Source organism: Hypanus sabinus, chromosome 20, assembly GCF_030144855.1.
Source record: "Hypanus sabinus isolate sHypSab1 chromosome 20, sHypSab1.hap1, whole genome shotgun sequence".
Classification (NCBI taxonomy): domain Eukaryota; kingdom Metazoa; phylum Chordata; class Chondrichthyes; order Myliobatiformes; family Dasyatidae; genus Hypanus; species Hypanus sabinus.
In genome coordinates, this window is record NC_082725.1 from 67,613,369 (window position 1) to 67,632,666 (window position 19,298).

General features: G+C 46.1%; 1 protein-coding gene across 1 annotated transcript in view; it reads right to left on the reverse strand.

The window, feature by feature from the left end:
- Positions 1-19,298, reverse strand: part of kif15 (kinesin family member 15) — a 186,170-nt gene that overhangs the window by 91,147 nt on the left and 75,725 nt on the right. Inside the window, exons 11-15 of the mRNA XM_059945706.1 lie at positions 19,151-19,274; positions 8,616-8,707; positions 5,740-5,949; positions 900-1,077; positions 599-740 (exon numbers count right to left, since the gene is read on the reverse strand). Of these exons, the coding sequence (XP_059801689.1) occupies positions 599-740; positions 900-1,077; positions 5,740-5,949; positions 8,616-8,707; positions 19,151-19,274 (746 nt within the window). The remainder of the gene's footprint in view (positions 1-598; positions 741-899; positions 1,078-5,739; positions 5,950-8,615; positions 8,708-19,150; positions 19,275-19,298) is intronic.

The following is a 19,298-nucleotide window of genomic DNA, read 5'->3' on the forward strand; positions in this document are numbered from 1 at the left end:
GTGAACTGAATATCAAACAACAGGAAGGAGAGAGCCAGAGATGAATTGACAATAAAATCAAGAGGATTTGACAAGTTGGATGGCCAATATTTCTACCGGGGCTGAGGAGGCAAAAACTCTCAGTATAGGTATACTGAGAGAGGGGCAAGATTGGAATATCTTGCCCCTTGGCTCCCTTTTAGGAGGTTGTGGGTAAATGGAATCAGCTGCCAGTGCAAGCTGTAGAGGCAGGTGCAATTACATTTCAGAAATTCGGACAGGTACATGGATGAAAAAAAGAGATTGGAGGTGGGGAGGAGCCAACACAGGCAAACTTGACAAATAGTTCAGATGCATATTTTGATCAGTTTAGACAAGTTGGACTGAAATACCATTTTCTGTGCTGTATAGCTAAGAGCCTACAACTCCGGAAAATTGTCGATCCATTAATTTACTTCCAATAATCTCCTCAAATGTGTCAACCAAAGAGCAAGAGATTACTTCCACTGAAACTAATTGATTCATGTCTATATAAACACAAAATACACAGAGAGCATGAAAACATTGCTTTGTCTGATTTATGTTTACTGATCTGATAAGAGACTTCCAAATTACTTACTTGGCCAGTTGCTGGAACTCCTCATATTCCTGCTTTACAGAAGATAAGTCATTCTGTGCTTGAAGAAGTTGAGCTTTAAGTCTTTGTTGTGAGGCTGCAGATATGTTCTCAACTTTTACAGGAGACGTGTAAAGTGTTTGACCTGAAAATTTTCAGAGCACTTTATAACGATTCAAAACAAAAATAATATTGGATACAACAGCAAAATATTACTGAGAAAAATATACAGTTAATGAATTCAGTTGTTTCTCAAACTATGAAGATAACAGATTTCGAAAAAGATAAAATAGATTTTTGTTACCTCCAGCATTTTTCTCTGAGGTAGAGGCTTCCAAAAATGCCCTTTCCAGTTTAGCAGTCATTTGTAGAGACATTTCCTTGGCGCGTTTCACATTTTCCAAGGATTTCAGATATTTGTTTTCCTCTCGTAAAGCACGATTCTCCATTGCATAACTGGCTATTCGAGAGTCTTGCTCAGTCTGATAACAAATTATGTTACTTTATACAAGGTTTGTTACATGAATCACAGTTACCCTTTTATAATGAAAATTAGAACTACAAATACTGGAAAACCCCAGCATCTACATAAAGTGAAACAAGAGCTTCAGGTCAAATATCTGAAAAGATTATTAAACAGGTTAGTATTACAGAGAACAAGGAAAGACATAGACAAATGGAATACCTACGATAGGTTGAAGCTTAGGCTTCCCATGTGATAAACTGTATATAGGTCCTCTGAACAAAGCTAAGTGGAGCCGACAGAAACCAATAGCGTGAAATGTGACGTGCTGCAGATACCAGGTCTATGGAACAAATCTCGGTAAGGCTGCATAAATGGAGAAAAACTGGCGGGCATGACATTGTAGGCATCACTGAATTGCGGTGAAAATATCACAGTTGGGAGCTTAACATCCAGGGATACACATTGTATTGGAAAGGACAGGGAGGTAGGCACAGGCCTGGGGTTGCTCTATTGTAGTGGTCACCAAACTTTTTAAGCCTAAAATCCTAAACAGTGTCATTACATGAGAAAAGTCCACGACCTACACGTCAAGGCCTGCTGATGAATCACACAGTGATAATCTGGGAAAATCAGGGTCATTATGGCACAGTGCTATAAAACCAATGTGCACACCGCGCATTGCTGGGGCCCCATCAGCAGTAATTGCTACCAGATTATGAATGGGATGTCATGTTCATGGACATATTTTTTAAATCATTGTAAATATCCTCAACTTTCATTCTCTCCTTTAAGTGCAAAAGACTGAGGAAGTTCTTCTTTTTTGTAAAATCCTGGAAAGCCATTCTGACAAATACAAAAAGCAGAGATGTTTGCATTACATAGAAACCCTACAGCACAATACAGGCCCTTCAGCCCACAAAGCTGTGCAGAACACGTCCCTATCTTAGAAATTACTAATAAGCTCTTAAAAGACCCTCTCGTATCTGCCACCACCATTGCCGGCAGCCCATTCCACATACTCACCACTCTCTGCATAAAAACTTACCCCTGACATCTCTGTACCTACTCCCCAGCACCTTAAACCTGTGTCCTCTTTGGCAACCATTTCAGCCCTGGGGAAAAAGCCTCTGACTATCCACACAATCAATGCCTCTCATCATCTTATACACCTCTATCAGGTCACCTCTCATCCTCCTTCACTCCAAGGAGAAAAGACCAAGTTCACTCAACCTATTCTCATAAGGCATGCTCCCCAATCCAGGAAACATCCTTGTAAATCTCCTCTGCACCCTTTCCACATCCTTCCTGTAGTGAGGTGACCAGAACGGAGTACTCCAAGTGGGGTCTGACCAAGGTCCTATATAGCTGCAACATTACCTCCCCTACATTCAATTCCACGATTGATGAAGACCAATACACAATATGCCTTCTTAACCACAGAGTCAACCTGCGCAGCTGCTTTGAGCGTCCTATGGACTCGGACCCTAAGATCGTTCTGATCTTCCACACTGTCAAGAGTCTTACCATTAATACTATATTCTGCCATCAGATTTGACCTACCAAAATGAACCACTTCACACTTATCTGGGTTGAACTCCATCTGCCACTTCTCAGCCCAGTTTTGCATCCTATCAATGTCTCGCTGTAACCTCTGACAGCCCTTCGCACTATCCACAACATCTCCAACCTTTGTGTCATCAGCAAACTTACTAACCCATCCCTCCACTTCCTCATCCAGATCATTTTTTAAAAATCATGAACAGTAACCACTCTTTGCCTTCTGTGGGCAAGTCAGTTCTGGATCCACAAAGCAAGGTCCCCTTGGATCCCATGCCTCCTTACTTTCTCAATAAGCCTTGCATGGGGTACCTTATCAAATGCCTTGCTGAAATCCATATACCCTACATCTACTGCTCTTCCTTCATCAATGTGTTTAGTCACATCCTCAAAAAGTTCAATCAGGCTCGCAAGGCATGACCTGCCCTTTACAAAGCCATGCTGACTATTCCTAATCATATTATACCTCTCCAAGTGTTCATAAATCCTGCCTCTCAGGATCTTCTCCATCAACTTACCAACCACTGAGGTAAGACTCACTGGTCTATAATTTCCTGAGCTATCTCTACTCCCTTTCTTGAATAAAAGAACAACATCCGCAACCCTCCAATCCTCCGGAACCTCTCCTGTCCCCATTGATGATGCAAAGATCATTGCCAGAGGCTCAGCAATCTCTTTCCTCGCTTCCCACAGTAGCCTGGGGTACATCTCATCCAGTCCCGGCGACTTATCCAACTTGATGCTTTCCAAAAGCTCCAGCACATCCTCTTTCTTAATATCTACATGCTCAAGCTTTTCAGTCTGCCGAAAGTCATCACTACAATCACTAAGATCCTTTTTCATAGTGAATACTGAAGTTAAGTATTCATTAAGTACCTCTGCTATTTCCTCTGGTTCCATACAAACTTTCCCACTGTCACACTTGATAGGTTCTAATCTTTCATGTCTTGCCCTCTTGCTCTTCACATACTTGTAGAATGCCTTGGGGTTTTCCTTAATTCTGCCTGCCAAGGCTTTCTCATGGCCCCTTCTGGCTCTCCTAAAGCCTTATAATCTTCTAGATCTCTAACATTACCTCGCTCTCTGAACCTTTTTTAAGCTTTTCTTTTCCTCTTGACCAGATTTATTACAGCCTTTGTACACCACGGTTCCTGTACCCTACCATAACATCCCTGTCTCATTGGTATGTACCTATACAGAGCCTTACACAAATATCCCCTGAATGTTTGCCACATTTCTTCCGTACTTTTCCCCTGAGAACGTTTCCAATTTAAGCCTCCAATTTCCTTCCTGATAGCCTCATAATTCCCCTTACTCCAATTAAATGCTTTCCTAACTTGTCTGTTTCTATCTCTCTCCAATGCTATTGTAAAGGAGACAGAATTATGATCACTATCTCCAAAATACACTCCCACTGACACCTGACCAGGTTCATTTCCCAATAGCAAATCAAGTACAGCCTCTCCTCTTGTAGGCTTATCTACATACAGTGTCAAGAAACCTTCTTGAACACACCTAACAAACTCCACCCCATCTAAACCCCTTGCTCTAGGGAGATGCCAATCAATATTTGGGAAGTTAAAATCTCCCATCATGACAACTCTGTTATGATTACACCTTTCCAGGATCTGTTTGTGGAAAATGGTAGATGAAGTTTTGTTCAGTCAAATATGAGGTGTTGCATTTGGTAGATTAAGTGTTAAGAGAAAATTCAGAGGCATAAGAGCGGAGCTTTTCAAAGCTGATTGGAAGGAGACACTATTAGGGATGATGGCAAGGCAGTAATGATGGAGTTTCTAGGAGCAATTTGGAAGACACAAGATAAATTCATCCCAAAGAAGTATTCTAAAAGAGAGGATGAAGCAACTGTGGATAACAAGGGAAAATGAAAGGCACATAACATTGCAAAAATTCGTGGGAAGGAAAGAACATTTGGATCTCTGAATGGTGGAAAGTTTAGAGATGAAAGGACAAGGGTTGTATCACTTGGAATTGCTTGGAAAAATACAATATGGGGAGTAATACATTGGAACAGAGCAGTAGATTTGGGAGTCTTAAAGGATACATTCCTTTCAAAATGTTGGAAGGGAAGGGAAGGAAAGATGCACCTGGTGATGGAACTTTGTTGGAGCTGTTGGAAATGGATGATCAGTTGATATCTGTGTGGAAGGCAAAGACCATAAAAAAAATCTATCCAGAAGAGGAACAAGTGCTAAAATGCAGGAATTAGATGAGATATGGTCAACAGCTCTGTCCACTGCATTAAAAGGAATATCACTGATCATGAGAAAAGTTATTTCAGAGGCAACTCTAAGCAAACTTATTAAAGCAAATATAACAAAGATGGAGAAACAGCATCAATAGAAAGGAGTTCGTAAAAAGGCAGGACGGGAGGAAGTAGTTGCAATGCACATTATGTCTCGCTGATCTTTAGATGGAAATGAAGGAAAGCAGAGATGGACCATGTCAGAATCAGAATCATAGTTATTAGTCCTGTCCTAAATTGTGAAATTTATTGTTTAAGCAGAAGCAGTACAATGCAAAGACATAAAAGTTACTAAGTTATACAAAAAAAGAATATGAAGGTAGAGTTCATGGACTGTTTAGAAATATGACTGCAGAGGGAAAGAGGCTGTCAAGGCGAAAACTGACAGCAACTGAAATTTCATTGATGTAATTTTGAAATTCTGTCTGAGAGTAGAACCCCTGGAGCTTATATACCAGGTTAAGAAGCTGGAACGATATGCTCTCTAAATAGAACTAAACAAGGCCTAGCTCCACACACCCCACATGATGGGCATCACTTTGGACCACAAGAACTTTCACAACTACATTTCTTTGATATTCTAGTTGTAAAAGTATAGTTAACTTCAAATGCATAGATCCAAACTGGTTAATCAACTAATTAAAAATTCAATCAACACACACAAAATGCTGGTGGAACACAGCAGGCCAGGCAGCATCTATAAGGAGAAGAACTGTCGACGTTTCGGGCCAAGACCCTTCAGTTCTTAAAGACTGGCAGTTCAATTATATTACTCTGTTATAAGGCAACTTGCTTAAGACAAGTGTGTGCTTTAAAAAAAAATTATGCATGCAACTTTCCTGCTGGTTGTATTACCTGCTCTTTTAAAATTTGGACTTCTTTCTTCAGTTCAATGATCACTGCATCTTTTTCATCTGGAGACAGGTTACTGTGAGAACTATTCAAAATCTTTTCCAGATATGCTATGTTTGCCTCCCTGAACTTCACAATCATCTTGGTTGACTGAATTATCTTTTCTTTTTTACTGCACACATCCTTGAGTTCCCCAATTTTTTCCATAAGGGTCTGGAAAACAAAATGGAAAAAGAAATATTAATTGATTAGCTCATTGAATGCAAGTACCAAAAAATGTCACTAATTTTCTGCCTTCTTCATAGGGGAAATGACCTCACTGGTGTTGATGAGCTCCCAGTCAAAGATGTTTTCCCAAAATGAAAGTTAACAGAGGGACATAGCACTATGTTAAAACAGTAGCCAAATGTCGTAAAGCTATGCTTAATCCTGTCGGCAACAAATATGCACAGTGATCTTACATGGTTCACTGCACAGTGACAGAGCAAGAATTTAAATTATCCTATACTACCTGCTGATTTAACTCACTATAACTTAAGGAACTGGTGTCACCCACTGTTGAGCAAGATAAACTTAAGATTAAAAAGACAAGGCAGTTGGTGAGTTCAATTTGGAGTCAGAACTGCACAGCATGGAGACAAACCCTGTGGCGTTCTTTATCCATACTGATCATGTCATCAACCTACATTAATCTCATTTACCCATGTAACTCTACTTTGTGTGTGTGCGCGTGCGCACACACACACACACACACACACCTTTTAAACATTATAGTTGTATCTGCCTCCACCATCTCCTGACAGCTCATTCCAGAAAACCACCGAAAACATTCTCCCATCTCATATCTCGCGTGTGCTCCAAACTCTGCTCCCCTTGGAAAATAGATCCCGATCATCTATGCTTCTCAATTTTATAAACCTCTGCAAGTGCATCTCTTAGTCTCCTACATTTCAACGGGAAGCCTCTCCTTACAGCTAATGCCTTCCATTCTTGGCAACATTGACGAGAATCTGTTCTACACACGTGCTACCACTTCCTTCCAGTGTGGCGTCAGAACTGTAAATGATAACCCAGTGCAGTCTAACCAGTGTTTTGTACATCTGCAATACAAGGTCCCAACTCTTACTCACTGCTCTGGCCTATGAAGGCAAGCATACCAAATGCCTTTTTCACTACCTTACCCACCTGTCACCACTTTCAACCTCACACTCTCTGCATTAAATTCCATCTGCCACCCCTCTGCCCAACTTTCAGGTGATGTACCACTCGAGCCTTTAAACAAATTTCTTTGCTCTCTAAGAGTTCATCAGTTGTTCTGTTACCACTACATTTTCAACATAGTAATTTATATGTATATACTATAATAATCCCAGCATTGACTGCTGCAGTAGGCCACTGGTTAATTTCCTATTAGGGATATATCCATCACACAGCCAATCTTGGATCCTGTTTACCAAGATCCTTGGATTCCATATACCTTAATCTTCAGGAACAGTCCAAGATGTAGATCCTTGTCAAAAAACCTCAAAGTCAATATATACAACATCTACAACCCTGCTTTCTTCCACCTCCTTAGTTCCATACCCAAATTAAAAAAAAAGATTATAGACATGATTTCCCTTGCATAAAATGATGCTGATTCCAGTGATTCAAATCCCTGCCTTTCCAAGTGGACGCAAATCCTGTTCCTAAGAATCTTCCCCAACAATCTCCCTACCACTGATTTAAGGCCTGCAGTTCCCAGACTTACCATCTTCAAACAAGGTGACAACATTGGCCATCCTCCAGCCCTCTGGCACCCCACCCATGGCTACCAAAGCAGCGTAAATCTCCAAAAACCCGGCAATCATCTCCCTTGTTTCACCGTATCCTGGGAAAGATCCCATCCAGCCCTGTTGATTTATCCACCCTAATCTGGTCAAATATTTCCTCCTTCCTAGTATAGCTGTGCTTCATTAAAACAGCCTCCCTTAAATCTCTAGCCCCCAAATCCTTTCCTCTGGTGATACTAATATTTAAATTAGATGTTGCTCACAGCCCCTGGCTCATGCATAGATTACCCAACATTTCTTCCTTAGCTACCCTCTCACTTCTAATATACTTAGAAAAGATCTTGGTATTCTACTTGATCCTATTTGCAAAGATAACTTCAGAGCCCATTTTTACTGTTCTAATTTAAGTTCCCTCCTATATACTTAATAAGCCTCAAGTGTCTCAATAATAATTTCCTTTAACTTACTCTTTTTTTTCTTGATCAAACCTTCAATATCTTTGTAAACCAGGGTTTCCTAAACCTGACATCTTACAGGGACAAGAACGTACTATTTCTGTAGTCAGGAATTTACGTACTCATTAATTATGTAACTGAGCCTTTGAATAAAGGGATCACTTAGTTTTTTTGTAAATTCTCCTCAGAACCAATGAGATTTAAATTCATGATAGGAGTACATCAATATTTAATTTAGACATTTAACTTTCAGCATGACCAGTTGGCATACATACTCCCCTGTGTTCCATCTACCCGCCCCACCCCACCCCATTATCTCTTTCATTCTTCTCCCTCACCCTCACAATATCTATGCTTCGTTCTGATGAAAGATCATTGACTTGGAATGCTTTATCCACTAATGCTCTTTGATCTGCATATTATTTCCTGATTTTTAGCATCTACAGCTTTGTACTGTGGCAACAATATTTACTTTGACTATGAAGTATGTTGTAAACACTTACTGTGATTTCAATATTAAACTACTTACTTTAACTTACTTAGTTACTTTAACTATTTAAGTCTTTCATCTTCCACTATGAGTCAGTCATATTTACATGGTTCCGACAGGTCTGAAATCAGCCAGATTTCTTTCTCCAGCATGCAATCTAACCTGGTTTTGATATTCACTTTTCTCCCAGAGGAGCATGGCTTGCAGAAAGCGATCCTTCCATCCACCATCATGTCCTGTCACAGGTACAGTTTCTAACAGGCAAAAAACGGACATTTCTTCATTGAGATTTAAAAAGTATAAAAAACATATGAACCTTGCAGTTACTGTTTACAACCACCTGAAGAGATCAGAGCTTGAATGTCTGCAGTACAGTAACAAATCTCTTAGATTTTGCAGTGTTTTCAAAGCTGTCAAGACCAAATATACACACCAAGCCCTATTAATCCATCAGATTAAAAGACAGAAATGCCAACTATTCCTATGTATACTACTTTCCCTTTTCTCAAAACAAACAATACCATGGTGTTCTAACATTAAAACAGAAAATAAAACTTTTCCACTGAAACTGAAGCAATGTTGCTTTTCAAATTGCAAGGTGTAACTCTGTAAACAAGGTTCTCTCTATTAGAATCGTGTAGAACAGGGAGACAATTTACTTAAGTGATGTGGAAACTGAGCATTTTTTTTTAGGTAATGGCAAGCTCCTCAGCACGTATAGCTAAAGTTTCTTTTCAAACAGATAGCAAATTGGCAGAATGTTAATTTGGAGAGGACTGGATGCAGCCCAGTGGCTTTGTAAGACATGGTCAGATCAAATTAGGGAGCATTGTGAGCAGTTTTGGGCTCCTCATCTACGAGAGGATGAGCTGGTATTGGAGAAGTTCCAGAGTAGGCTCACAAGAATGATCTCAGAAACCAACATGACGTTGGGCCTTCACAAAAATGAGGAGAATCTCATTGAAACCCACTGAATATTGAAAGACCTGTATAGAATAGATGTAGACAATATGTTTACTATAGTGGGTAGTCTAGGACCAGAGGCCACAACCTCAGAATAGAAGATCACAGAATGGAGGGAAGGACTTCTCTGATGGACAGGACTATATCCACCATTTTTTTGTAGGCTTTTCTGTTCTTAGACGCTGGCGTTTCCATACCTCGCAGTGATGCCGCCAGACAGGATACCCTCCTCTGCGCATTTATAGAAATTTCTCAGTTCTAGAAGACATGACAATTTTGCACAACCTTCTAAGTAATGAATAAGAGCTGTTTGCACTAATCAAGATTAAAAAGTGTAGTTATTGAGTGAAGTCATTGCTTTTTGTGGTTTATTGTGTGACAAATGTAATTGGCAATAATGGCCATTATTTAATAATTTTAAGAGGCTGTCGCATCATAATTCAGAGCCATGCTGCAGCTGTTCATTTATTTTCTAATAACTAATATCTTTTGCACTTGTTGTTTTCCTTCCTTTTCTATTTTTGTGATGGAGTTGCAATCAGGCATAGTACTAAAATTGTGGCATAAGCAAGTTAGTCAAGTCCTCTGCTTTCTAATTCCCCTTACACAGAAATTCACACTTATACTTCATTGGCGCACAACTGCGCAAGTATGTGGACATCAGCCAGTGAGAACAGCGAGAAGAGTTTAAAAAGGAGACAGCTTCATAGGGCGGGCATCAGAGGAGTGGGCGGCGGAGTACAGGGAGGCAGAGTAGGAAGTCTTTGGCTCAACGGGGCTTCGACAATAGCGGGTCAAGCTGAAGTAGGTTATCTTTGTAAATTACAGACAGGAAGTATGCGTGTGAGGCCAGTGTTCTGTGCTCTGTGTCAGATATGGGAAGTCCAGGATAGTCCCAACCTCCCGTATGGCCACATCTGTGCCAGTACGTCGAGCTGCAGCTCCTCAGGGACTGCATTAAGGAATGGAAGATGGAGCTCGATGACCTTCATCTGATCAGGGAAAGTGAGGAACTGATAGGTATGAGCTATAGGCAGGTAGTCACACCGGGGCCTGGGGAGACAGATAAGTGGGTAACAGTCAGGAGAGGGAAGGGCAGGAGTCAGAGGCTAGAGAGCACCCCTGTGGCTGTACCCCTTGACAATAAGTACTCCTGCTTCAGTACTGTTGGGGGGGGGGGGGGGGAGACAGCCAACCTGGGGGAAGCAACAGTGGACGTGCCTCTGGCACAGAGTCTGGCCCTGTGGCTCAGAAGTATAGGGAAAGGAAGAGGACAGCAGTAATGAAAGGGGACTCTATAGTTAGGGGGGAGGGTCAGACAGGTGACTCTGTGGACGCAGGAAAGAAGCACAGATGGTAGTTTGCCTCCCAGGTATCAAGGTCTGGGATGATTCTGATCGCATCCACGATATCCTGAAGTGGGAAAGAGAACAGCCAGAGGTCGTGGTACATATTGGTACCAAGGACATAGACAGGAAAAGAGAGGAGGTCTTGAAAGCAGACTACAGGGAGTTAGGAAAGAAGGTTGAGAAGCAGGACCACAAAGGTAGTAATCTTGGGATTACTGCCTGTGCCACGTGACAGTGAGTATAAGAATAGAGTGAGGTGGAGGATAAATGTGTGGCTGAGGGATTACAGCGGGGCACAGGGATTCAGATTTCTGGATCATTGGGGCCTCTTCTGGGGCAGGTGTGACCTGTACAAAAAAGACGGGTTGCACTTGAATCCCAGGGGAACCAATATCCTGGCAGGAAGGTTTGCTAAGGTTATTGGGGAGAGTTTAAACTAGGATTGCTGAGGGGTGAGAACCAAACTGAAGAGATGGAGGAAAAGGCAGTTGGCTCACAAATAGAGAAAGCTTGTGGACAGTGTGAGAGGGAGGATAGGCAGGTGACAGAGAAGGGACGTGCTCAGACCGATAGCTTGTGATGAGTCTATTTTAATGCAAGGAGTATTATGAACAAAGCGGATGAGCTTAGAGCGTGGATCAGTACTTGGAGCTATGATGTGGTGGCACTACAGAGAATTCGATGGCTCAGGGTTACTTCGGGTGCCAGGCTTTAGATGTTTCAGAAAGGACAGGGAGGGAGGGACTGTTGATCAGAGATAGTGTCACAGCTGCAGAAAAGGAGGAAGACACGGAAGGAATGTCTACGGATTTAGTAAGTTAGGAATAGGAAGGGGTCAATAACTCTTACACATACAACACGCTGGAGGAACTCAGCAGGTCGGGCAGCATCCGTGGAAACGAGCAGTCAATGTTTCGGGCCGAGACCCTTCGTCAGGGCTGGAGGAGGAGGGGGCAGGGGGCCTATAAAGAAGGTGGGGGGAGGGTGGAAAACCAATCAGAGGAAAGATCAAGGGGTGGGAGAGGGGATAGGCAGGAGAGGTGAAGAAGGAATGTAAAGGAAAAGCACTGTGTGTAGTAGAAATAGGCAGAATCATGAGAGAGGTGATAGGCAGCTGAAAGAGGAGGCAGAGTGAAAGTGGGATGGGGGAAGGGAGTGGGAGGGAATTACTGGAAGTTAGAGAATTCGATGTTCATACCAAGGGGCTGGAGACTACCCAGACGGTATATGAGGTGTTGTTCCTCCAACCTGAGTTTGGCCTCATCATGGCAGTAGAGGAGGCCATGTATGGACATATCCGATGGGAAGGTGATGCAGAGTTGAAGTGGGTGGCAACCGGGAGTTCCTGTCTGTTGTAGCGGACAGAGCGGAGGGGTGCTGGATGAAGCACCACTAAGTACATCTTTCCCTCTCCGCTTTCCACAAGGATCGTTCCCTCCACAACTCCCTGGTCCACACATCCCTCCCCACAGATCTCCCACCTGGCACTTATCCCTGCAAGCGTAGGTGTTACAGCTGTCCCTACACCTCCTCTCTTACCACCATTCAGGGCCCCGAACAGTCCTTCTAGGTGAAGCAACACTTCACTTGTGAGTCTGTTGGGGTAATCTATTGCAGCCTACATCAGCGAGACCCGAGGCAGAATGGGGGACCACAGCATTTGCAGTGTACTTTGTGTCAATAACTCTACTGGGAGTTTTTCTTTTCAAATAGAACACCCAATAGTAACAGGGATATCGAGGAGCATATAGGGAGACAGATTCTGGAAAGATGTTGTAGCGGTGTGCTACACGCAGCGCTAAAATTACAACATGGAGTAGGTAACTGCAGTCGAAGGAAAAAACTTTATTCGAAATCTTCAGCCTCACTTTTAAGCCTCCCTCAACCTGCCCCCCATGGCGCAGAGGCTCCAAAGCTCTGTGCTCGCAAACCCCTGTAGGCTATCTAATTGTGAGCCGGTTCGGATGTGCCAGGAAATGGGTCGCCACATAACCCCCCCCAGAACCGGCAATACACCTCCCAATGTCCACAGTCTGGGCCAGAACCTGCTTGGGAGGTCGGCCTCTGCGCCAAGGTGCCGGAAACTCGGCCGGTTGCGCCAGGTCCACATGGGCCGGTTTGAGGCGGTCCACCGTGAAAACCTCCTCTTTCCCCCCAACGCCCAGCACGAACGTGGACCCGTTGTTCCGGAGCACCATAAATGGCCCCTCGTATGGCCGCTGCAGCGGTGGCCGATGCCCGCCCCTTCGTACAAACACAAACTTACAGTTCTGTAGGTCCTTGGGTACGCAGGTCGGGTGCCGCCCGTGCTGTGAAGTGGGTATGGGGGCCAGGTTACCGAGCTTCTCGCGTAGTCTGCCCAGGACTGCTGCGGGATCTTCCTCTTGCCCCCTTGGGGCTGGTAGGAACTCCCCGGGGACGACCAGGGGTGCGCCGTATACCAACTCGGCCGACGAGGCGTGCAGGTCGTCCTTGGGCGCTGTGCGGATGCCGAGTAGGACCCAGGGAAGCTCGTCCGCCCAGTTGGCTCCTCGCAGGCGGGCCATGAGGGCCGACTTCAGGTGACGGTGGAAACGCTCCACTAGCCCGTTCGACTGTGGGTGGTAGGCAGTGGTGTGGTGCAGCTGAGTCCCCAAAAGGCTGGCCATAGCTGACCACAGGCTGGAGGTGAACTGGGCGCCTCTGTCGGAGGTAATGTGGGCCGGTACACCAAAGCGAGATATCCAGGTGGCAATCAGGGCTCGGGCGCAAGATTCGGAGGTGGTGTCGGTGAGCGGGACTGCCTCTGGCCATCTTGTGAACCGGTCCACGATAGTCAGGAGGTGCCGCGCTCCGCGCGACTCTGGCAGGGGACCCACGGTATCCACATGAATGTGGTCAAAATGCCGGTGGGCGGGATGGAACTGCTGCAGTGGGGCTTTGGTGTGCCGCTGCACCTTGGCCGTCTGGCAGTGCATGCATGTTTTGGCCCATTCACTGACCTGTTTGCGGAGTCCGTGCCAAACGAACCTGCTGGAAACCATCCGGACAGTTGTCCGGATGGAGGGATGCGCTAAGTTATGAATGGAGTCGAAAACGCGGCGCCGCCAGGCTGTCGGGATGACGGGGCGGGGCTGGCCGGTGGCGACGTCACAGAGTAGGGTCCTCTCACCCGGGCCCAGGGGGAGGTCCTGGAGCTGCAAACCAGAGACTGCGGTTCTGTAACTTGGAATCTCCTCATCTGCCTGCTACGCCTCTGCCAGTGCCTCAAAGTCTACTCCTTGGGAAAGGGCATGAACGGTAGGGCGAGAGAGCGCATCCGCCACGACATTGTCCTTACCCGAGACGTGCCGGACATCCGTCGTGTATTCAGAGATGTAGGACAGGTGGCGTTGCTGGTGGGACGACCAGGGGTCGGACGCTTTCGTAAACGCAAAGGTAAGCAGTTTGTGGTCCGTGAACGCGGTGAAGGGCCGACCTTCTAGGAAGTACCTGAAATGCCGGATTGCCAGGTAGAGCGCCAACAGTTCCCGGTCGAAAGCACTGTATTTGAGCTCGGGTGGTCGCAGGTGTTTGCTGAAAAACGCCAGGGGTTGCCAGCGACCTGCGATGAGTTGCTCCAGCACCCCACCGACTGCCGTGTTAGATGCGTCCACTGTGAGGGCGGTAGGGGCGTCCATTCTGGGATGTACTAGCATTGCGGCGTCCGCCAAAGCTTCCTTCGTTTGAACGAAAGCGGCGGCGGACTCCTCGTCCCAGGCAATGTCCTTGCTCGGACCCGACATCAGGGCGAGCATGATCCGGGCAGCTGAAGGGAGGAAGCGGCGGTAGAAATTGACCATACCTACGAATTCCTGAAGGCCTTTGATCGTGGTGGGTCGGGGAAAGAGGCGGACCGCATCTACCTTAGCGGGCAGAGGGGTTGCCCCGTCTTTAGTAATCCTGTGGCCCAGGAAGTCAATGGTATCGAGTCCGAACTGGCATTTGGCGGGGTTGATTATAAGACAGTACTCACTCAGTCGGGCGCAGAGTTGACGGAGGTGGGACAGATGCTCCTGACGACTGCTGCTGGCTATGAGGATGTCATCCAAATAGATGAACGCGAAGTCCAGGTCCCGTCCCACCGCGTCCATTAACCGCTGGAACGTCTGTGCGGCATTCTTCAGGCCGAACGGCATGCGGAGGAACTCGAAAAGGCCAAACAGGGTGATGAGAGCCGTTTTGGGGACGTCGTCAGGATGCATCGGGATTTGATGGTACCCTCGGACGAGGTCTACCTTGGAGAAGATCCGTGCGCCGTGCAGGTTTGCTGCAAAGTCCTGAATGTGCGGCACAGGGTAGCGGTCCGGTGTGGTAGCCTCGTTCAGCCTGCGGTAGTCGCCGCACGGTCTCCAGCCCCCCGTCGCTTTGGGCACCATGTGGGGCCCATGGGCTGTCGGACCGCCGGATGATCCCCAATTCCTCCATCCTCTGGAACTCCTCCTTCGCCAGTCGGAGCTTGTCCGGGGGAAGCCGCCGAGCGCGGGCGTGGAGGGGTGGTCCCTGGGTCGGGATGTGGTGCTGTACGCCGTGCCTGGGCATGGCCGCTGTGAACTGCGGTGCCAGAACCGATGGGAAATCCGCCAGGACCCTGGTGAAGTCGTTGTCGGACAGCGTGATGGAGCTGAGGTGAGGGGCTGGCAACTGGGCTGCACCCAGGGAGAACGTCTGAAAGGTCTCGGCGTGTACCAGTCTCTTCCTGGGCAGGTCGACCAGTAGGCTGTGAGCCCGCAAAAAATCCGCACCCAGAAGCGGTTGGGCTACGGCGGCCAGTGTGAAGTCCCACGTGAACTGGCTGGAGCCGAACTGTAGCTGCACCTGACGGGTGCCATAGGTCCTTACTGTGCTGCCATTCACGGCCCTCAGGGGGGGACCCGGTGCCCTGCTGCGGGTGTCGTAACTCGTCGGAGGTAAAACGCTGATCTCAGCCCCAGTATCGACCCAAAACCGGCATCCCGACCTTCAATCCCACACATACAGGAGGCTATCCCGATGGCCAGCCGCCATAGCCATCAGCAGCGGCTGGCCCTGGCGTTTCCCGGGAACTTGCAGGGCGGGCGACAACAGCGGGCTTCTGCGCCCCACCGCTGGTGGTAGAAGCACCAGTGTTCATTGGGCCGGGGGTTGGCGGGCTCTGCGGCCGGGCCTGGACTGGTTTGCTGCCGGGAGCGTGGCTGGGAGATCTGTGCGATGGACGTCCCACTCACCTTTTTGGCGTTCCACAGCAAGTCCGCCCGGGCTGCCACCTTCCGGGGGTCACTGAAATCCGCGTCGGACAGCAGCAGGCGTATGTCCTCGGGCAGCTGCTCCAGGAATGCCTGCTCAAACATGAGGGAGGGCTTGTGTCCTCCGGCCAGAGACAACATCTCATTCATTAAAGCCGATGGAGGTCTGTCTCCCAAACCATCCAGGTGCAGTAAACGGGCAGCCCACTCGCGCCATGAGAGTCCGAAAGTCCTGAGGAGCAGGGCTTTGAATTCCGTGTACTTGCCGTCTGCCGGGGGCGACTGTACGAACTCCGCGACCTGGGCCACTGTGTTCTGGTCGAGGGAGCTCACCACGTAGTAGTAGCAGGTGTCTTCTGAGGTGATCTGGCGAACGTGGAATTGGGCTTCGGCTTGCTGGAACCATAGGTTCGGGCGCTGTGTCCAGAAACCCTGCAGTTTCAATGAAACCGCATGAACAGAGGCGGCATCGGTCATTTCTGGTCCAAAAATCGTTTGGACCGTCGGGGTCACCAATTGTAGCGGTGTGCTACACGCAGCGCTAAAATTACGACACGGAGTCGGTAACTGCAGTCGAAGGAAAAAACTTTATTCGAAATCTTCAGCCTCACTTTTAAGCCTCCCTCAACCTGCCCCCCATGGCGCAGAGGCTCCAAAGCTCTGTGCTCGCAAACCCCCGTAGGCTATCTAATTGTGAGTCGGTTTGGATGTGCCAGGAAATGGGTCGCCACAATGTAATAATATCAGGGTTGTCGTGGTGGGAGATTTTAATTTCCCAAATATCAATCGGCATGACCCTAGAGCAAGGGGTTTAGATGGGGTGGAGTTTGTTAGGTATGTTCAAGGAGGTTTCTTGACACAATATGTAGATAAGCCTAGAAGAACCGGTATTGGGAAATGAACCTGGTCGAGTGTCAGATCTTTCAGCAGGGGAGCATTTTGGAGATAGTGATCACAATTCTATCTCCTTTACCATAGCATTTGAGAGGGATAGGAACAGACAAGTTATGAAAGCTTTCAATTGGAGTAAGGGGAAATACGAGGCTATGGAAGCATAAATTAGGAACAGATGTTCTCAGGGAAATGTATGGCAGAAATGTGGCAAATGTTCAGGGGATATTTGTGTGGAGTTCTACATTCTAGTAAGACAGGGAAAGGATGGTAGGGTACAGGAACCGTGGTGTACAAAGGCAGTTGTAAATTAAATCTAGTCAAGCAGAAAAGAGCTTATGAAAGGTTAAAAAAAAACTAGGTAATGATAGAGATCTAGAAGATTATAAGGCTAGCAAGGAAGGAGTTTATGAAGGAAATTAGGAGAGCCAGAAGGGGCCATGAGAAGGCCTTGGCCGACAGGCTTAAGTAAAATCCCGAAGGCATTCGACAAGTAGGTGAAGAGCAAGATCAGATGTGAGAGAATACGACCAATCAAGTGTGACAGTGGAAAAGTGTGTATGGAACTGGAGGAAATAGCAGAGGTTCTTAATGAATACTTTGCTTCAGTATTCACTATGGAAAAGGACCTTGGCGATTGTAGGGATGACTTACAGCGGACTGAAAAGCTTGAGCATGTAGATATTAAAGAGGATGTGCTGGAGCTTTTGGAAAGCATCAAGTTGGATAAATCACCGGGACCAGACAAGGTGTTCTCCAGGCGACTGTGGGAGGAGATTGCTGAGCCTCTAGCGATGATCTTTGCATCATCAATGGGGACAGGAGAGGTTCTGGAGAATTGGAAGGTTGCAGATGTTGTTCCCTTATTCAAGAAAGGGAGTAGAGATAGCCCAGGAAATTATAGACCAGTGAGTCTGTCTTCAGTGGTTGGCAAGTTGATGGAGACGATCCAGAGAGGCAGGATTTATGAACATTTGGAGAGGCATAATATGATTAGGAATAGTCAGCATGGCTTTGTCAAAGGCGAGTTGTGCCTTACGAGCCTGAATGAATTTTTTGAGGATGGGACTAAACACTTTGATAAGGGTAGAGCAGTAGATGTAGTGTATATGGATTTCAGCAAGGCATTTGACAAGGTACATCATGCAAGGCTTATTGAGAAAATAAGGAGGCATGGGATCCAAGGGGACATTGCTTTGTGGATCCAGAAATGGCTTGCCCACAGAAGGCAGAGTGATTGTAGACGGGTCATATTCTGCATGGAGGTTGGTCACCAGTGGGGTGCCTCAGGGATCTGTTCTGGGATCCTTACTCTTCATGATTTTTATAAATGACCTGGATGAGGAAGTGGAGGGATGGGTTGGTAAACTTGCTGATGACACAAAGGTTGGAGGTGTTGTGGATCCTGTGGAGGGCTGTCAGAGGTTACAGCGGGACATCAATAGGATGCAAAACTGCACTTTTTCCCCAGGGCTGAAATGGTTAGCACAAGAGGGCACAGTTTTAAGGTGCTTGGAAGTAGGTACAGAGGAGATGTCAGGAGTAAGTTTTGAGTTTTTTTTTTAAAAAACGCAGAGAGAGGCGAGTGCGTGGAATGCCTGCCAGCAACAGTGGTGGAGGCAGATACAATAGGGTCTTTTAAGAGACTCCTGGATGTACGTGGAGCTCAAAAAAAAATAGAGGGCTTTGAGTAACCCTTAGGTAATTTCTAAGGTAAGGACATGTTCGGCACAACTTTGTGGGCCGAAAGCCTGCATTGTGCCGTGGGTTTTCTACATTTCATATGACTTAACATATGCTTTGTTTTTTTACTGACACTTAGCCACTATTATTTTCCAATGAGCATGTTTGCCTGCAGCCCTATCAAAATGCATATCACATACACCTCAAAATTCATTGCTGTTTATAAGAATTACTGCAAGTTTAATAGAGTCAAGGAAGAAGTTTCTTCACCTCGAGGTGAAATTTAGAATGCGCTAACTACCCAAGGTGGAGGAAGTTGAGAATGTCACATTTAATTAGTGTCAAGGGCCATGAATCAAGTGCTGGTAGATGGGATTAATATAGACTAGTATTTGATCAGTATGAACAGGGAGGACCAAGGGATCCATTTTCCAAGTTGGTGATGGTTGTATTTCAATACTGCATTCCTCGACATTAGCCACACTATCAAATTTGATGATATACTTCTGAGACTAAATTCCAATTACTGTATTTCAAAAAGTCCGAATTCTGAAGTTAGCTGCCTTACCGCTCCTTGCCTCTGCTTCCTGGATTATTTGTCCCTTTGACAGCTCAGAGAGTTGTTCTTTCAACCTCTTGATTTCAAGCTGCAGCTGGTGAACATTGCCTTGAGTATCTTCATTTACTATGGCCTAGAAATGATAAAAAAATTAACA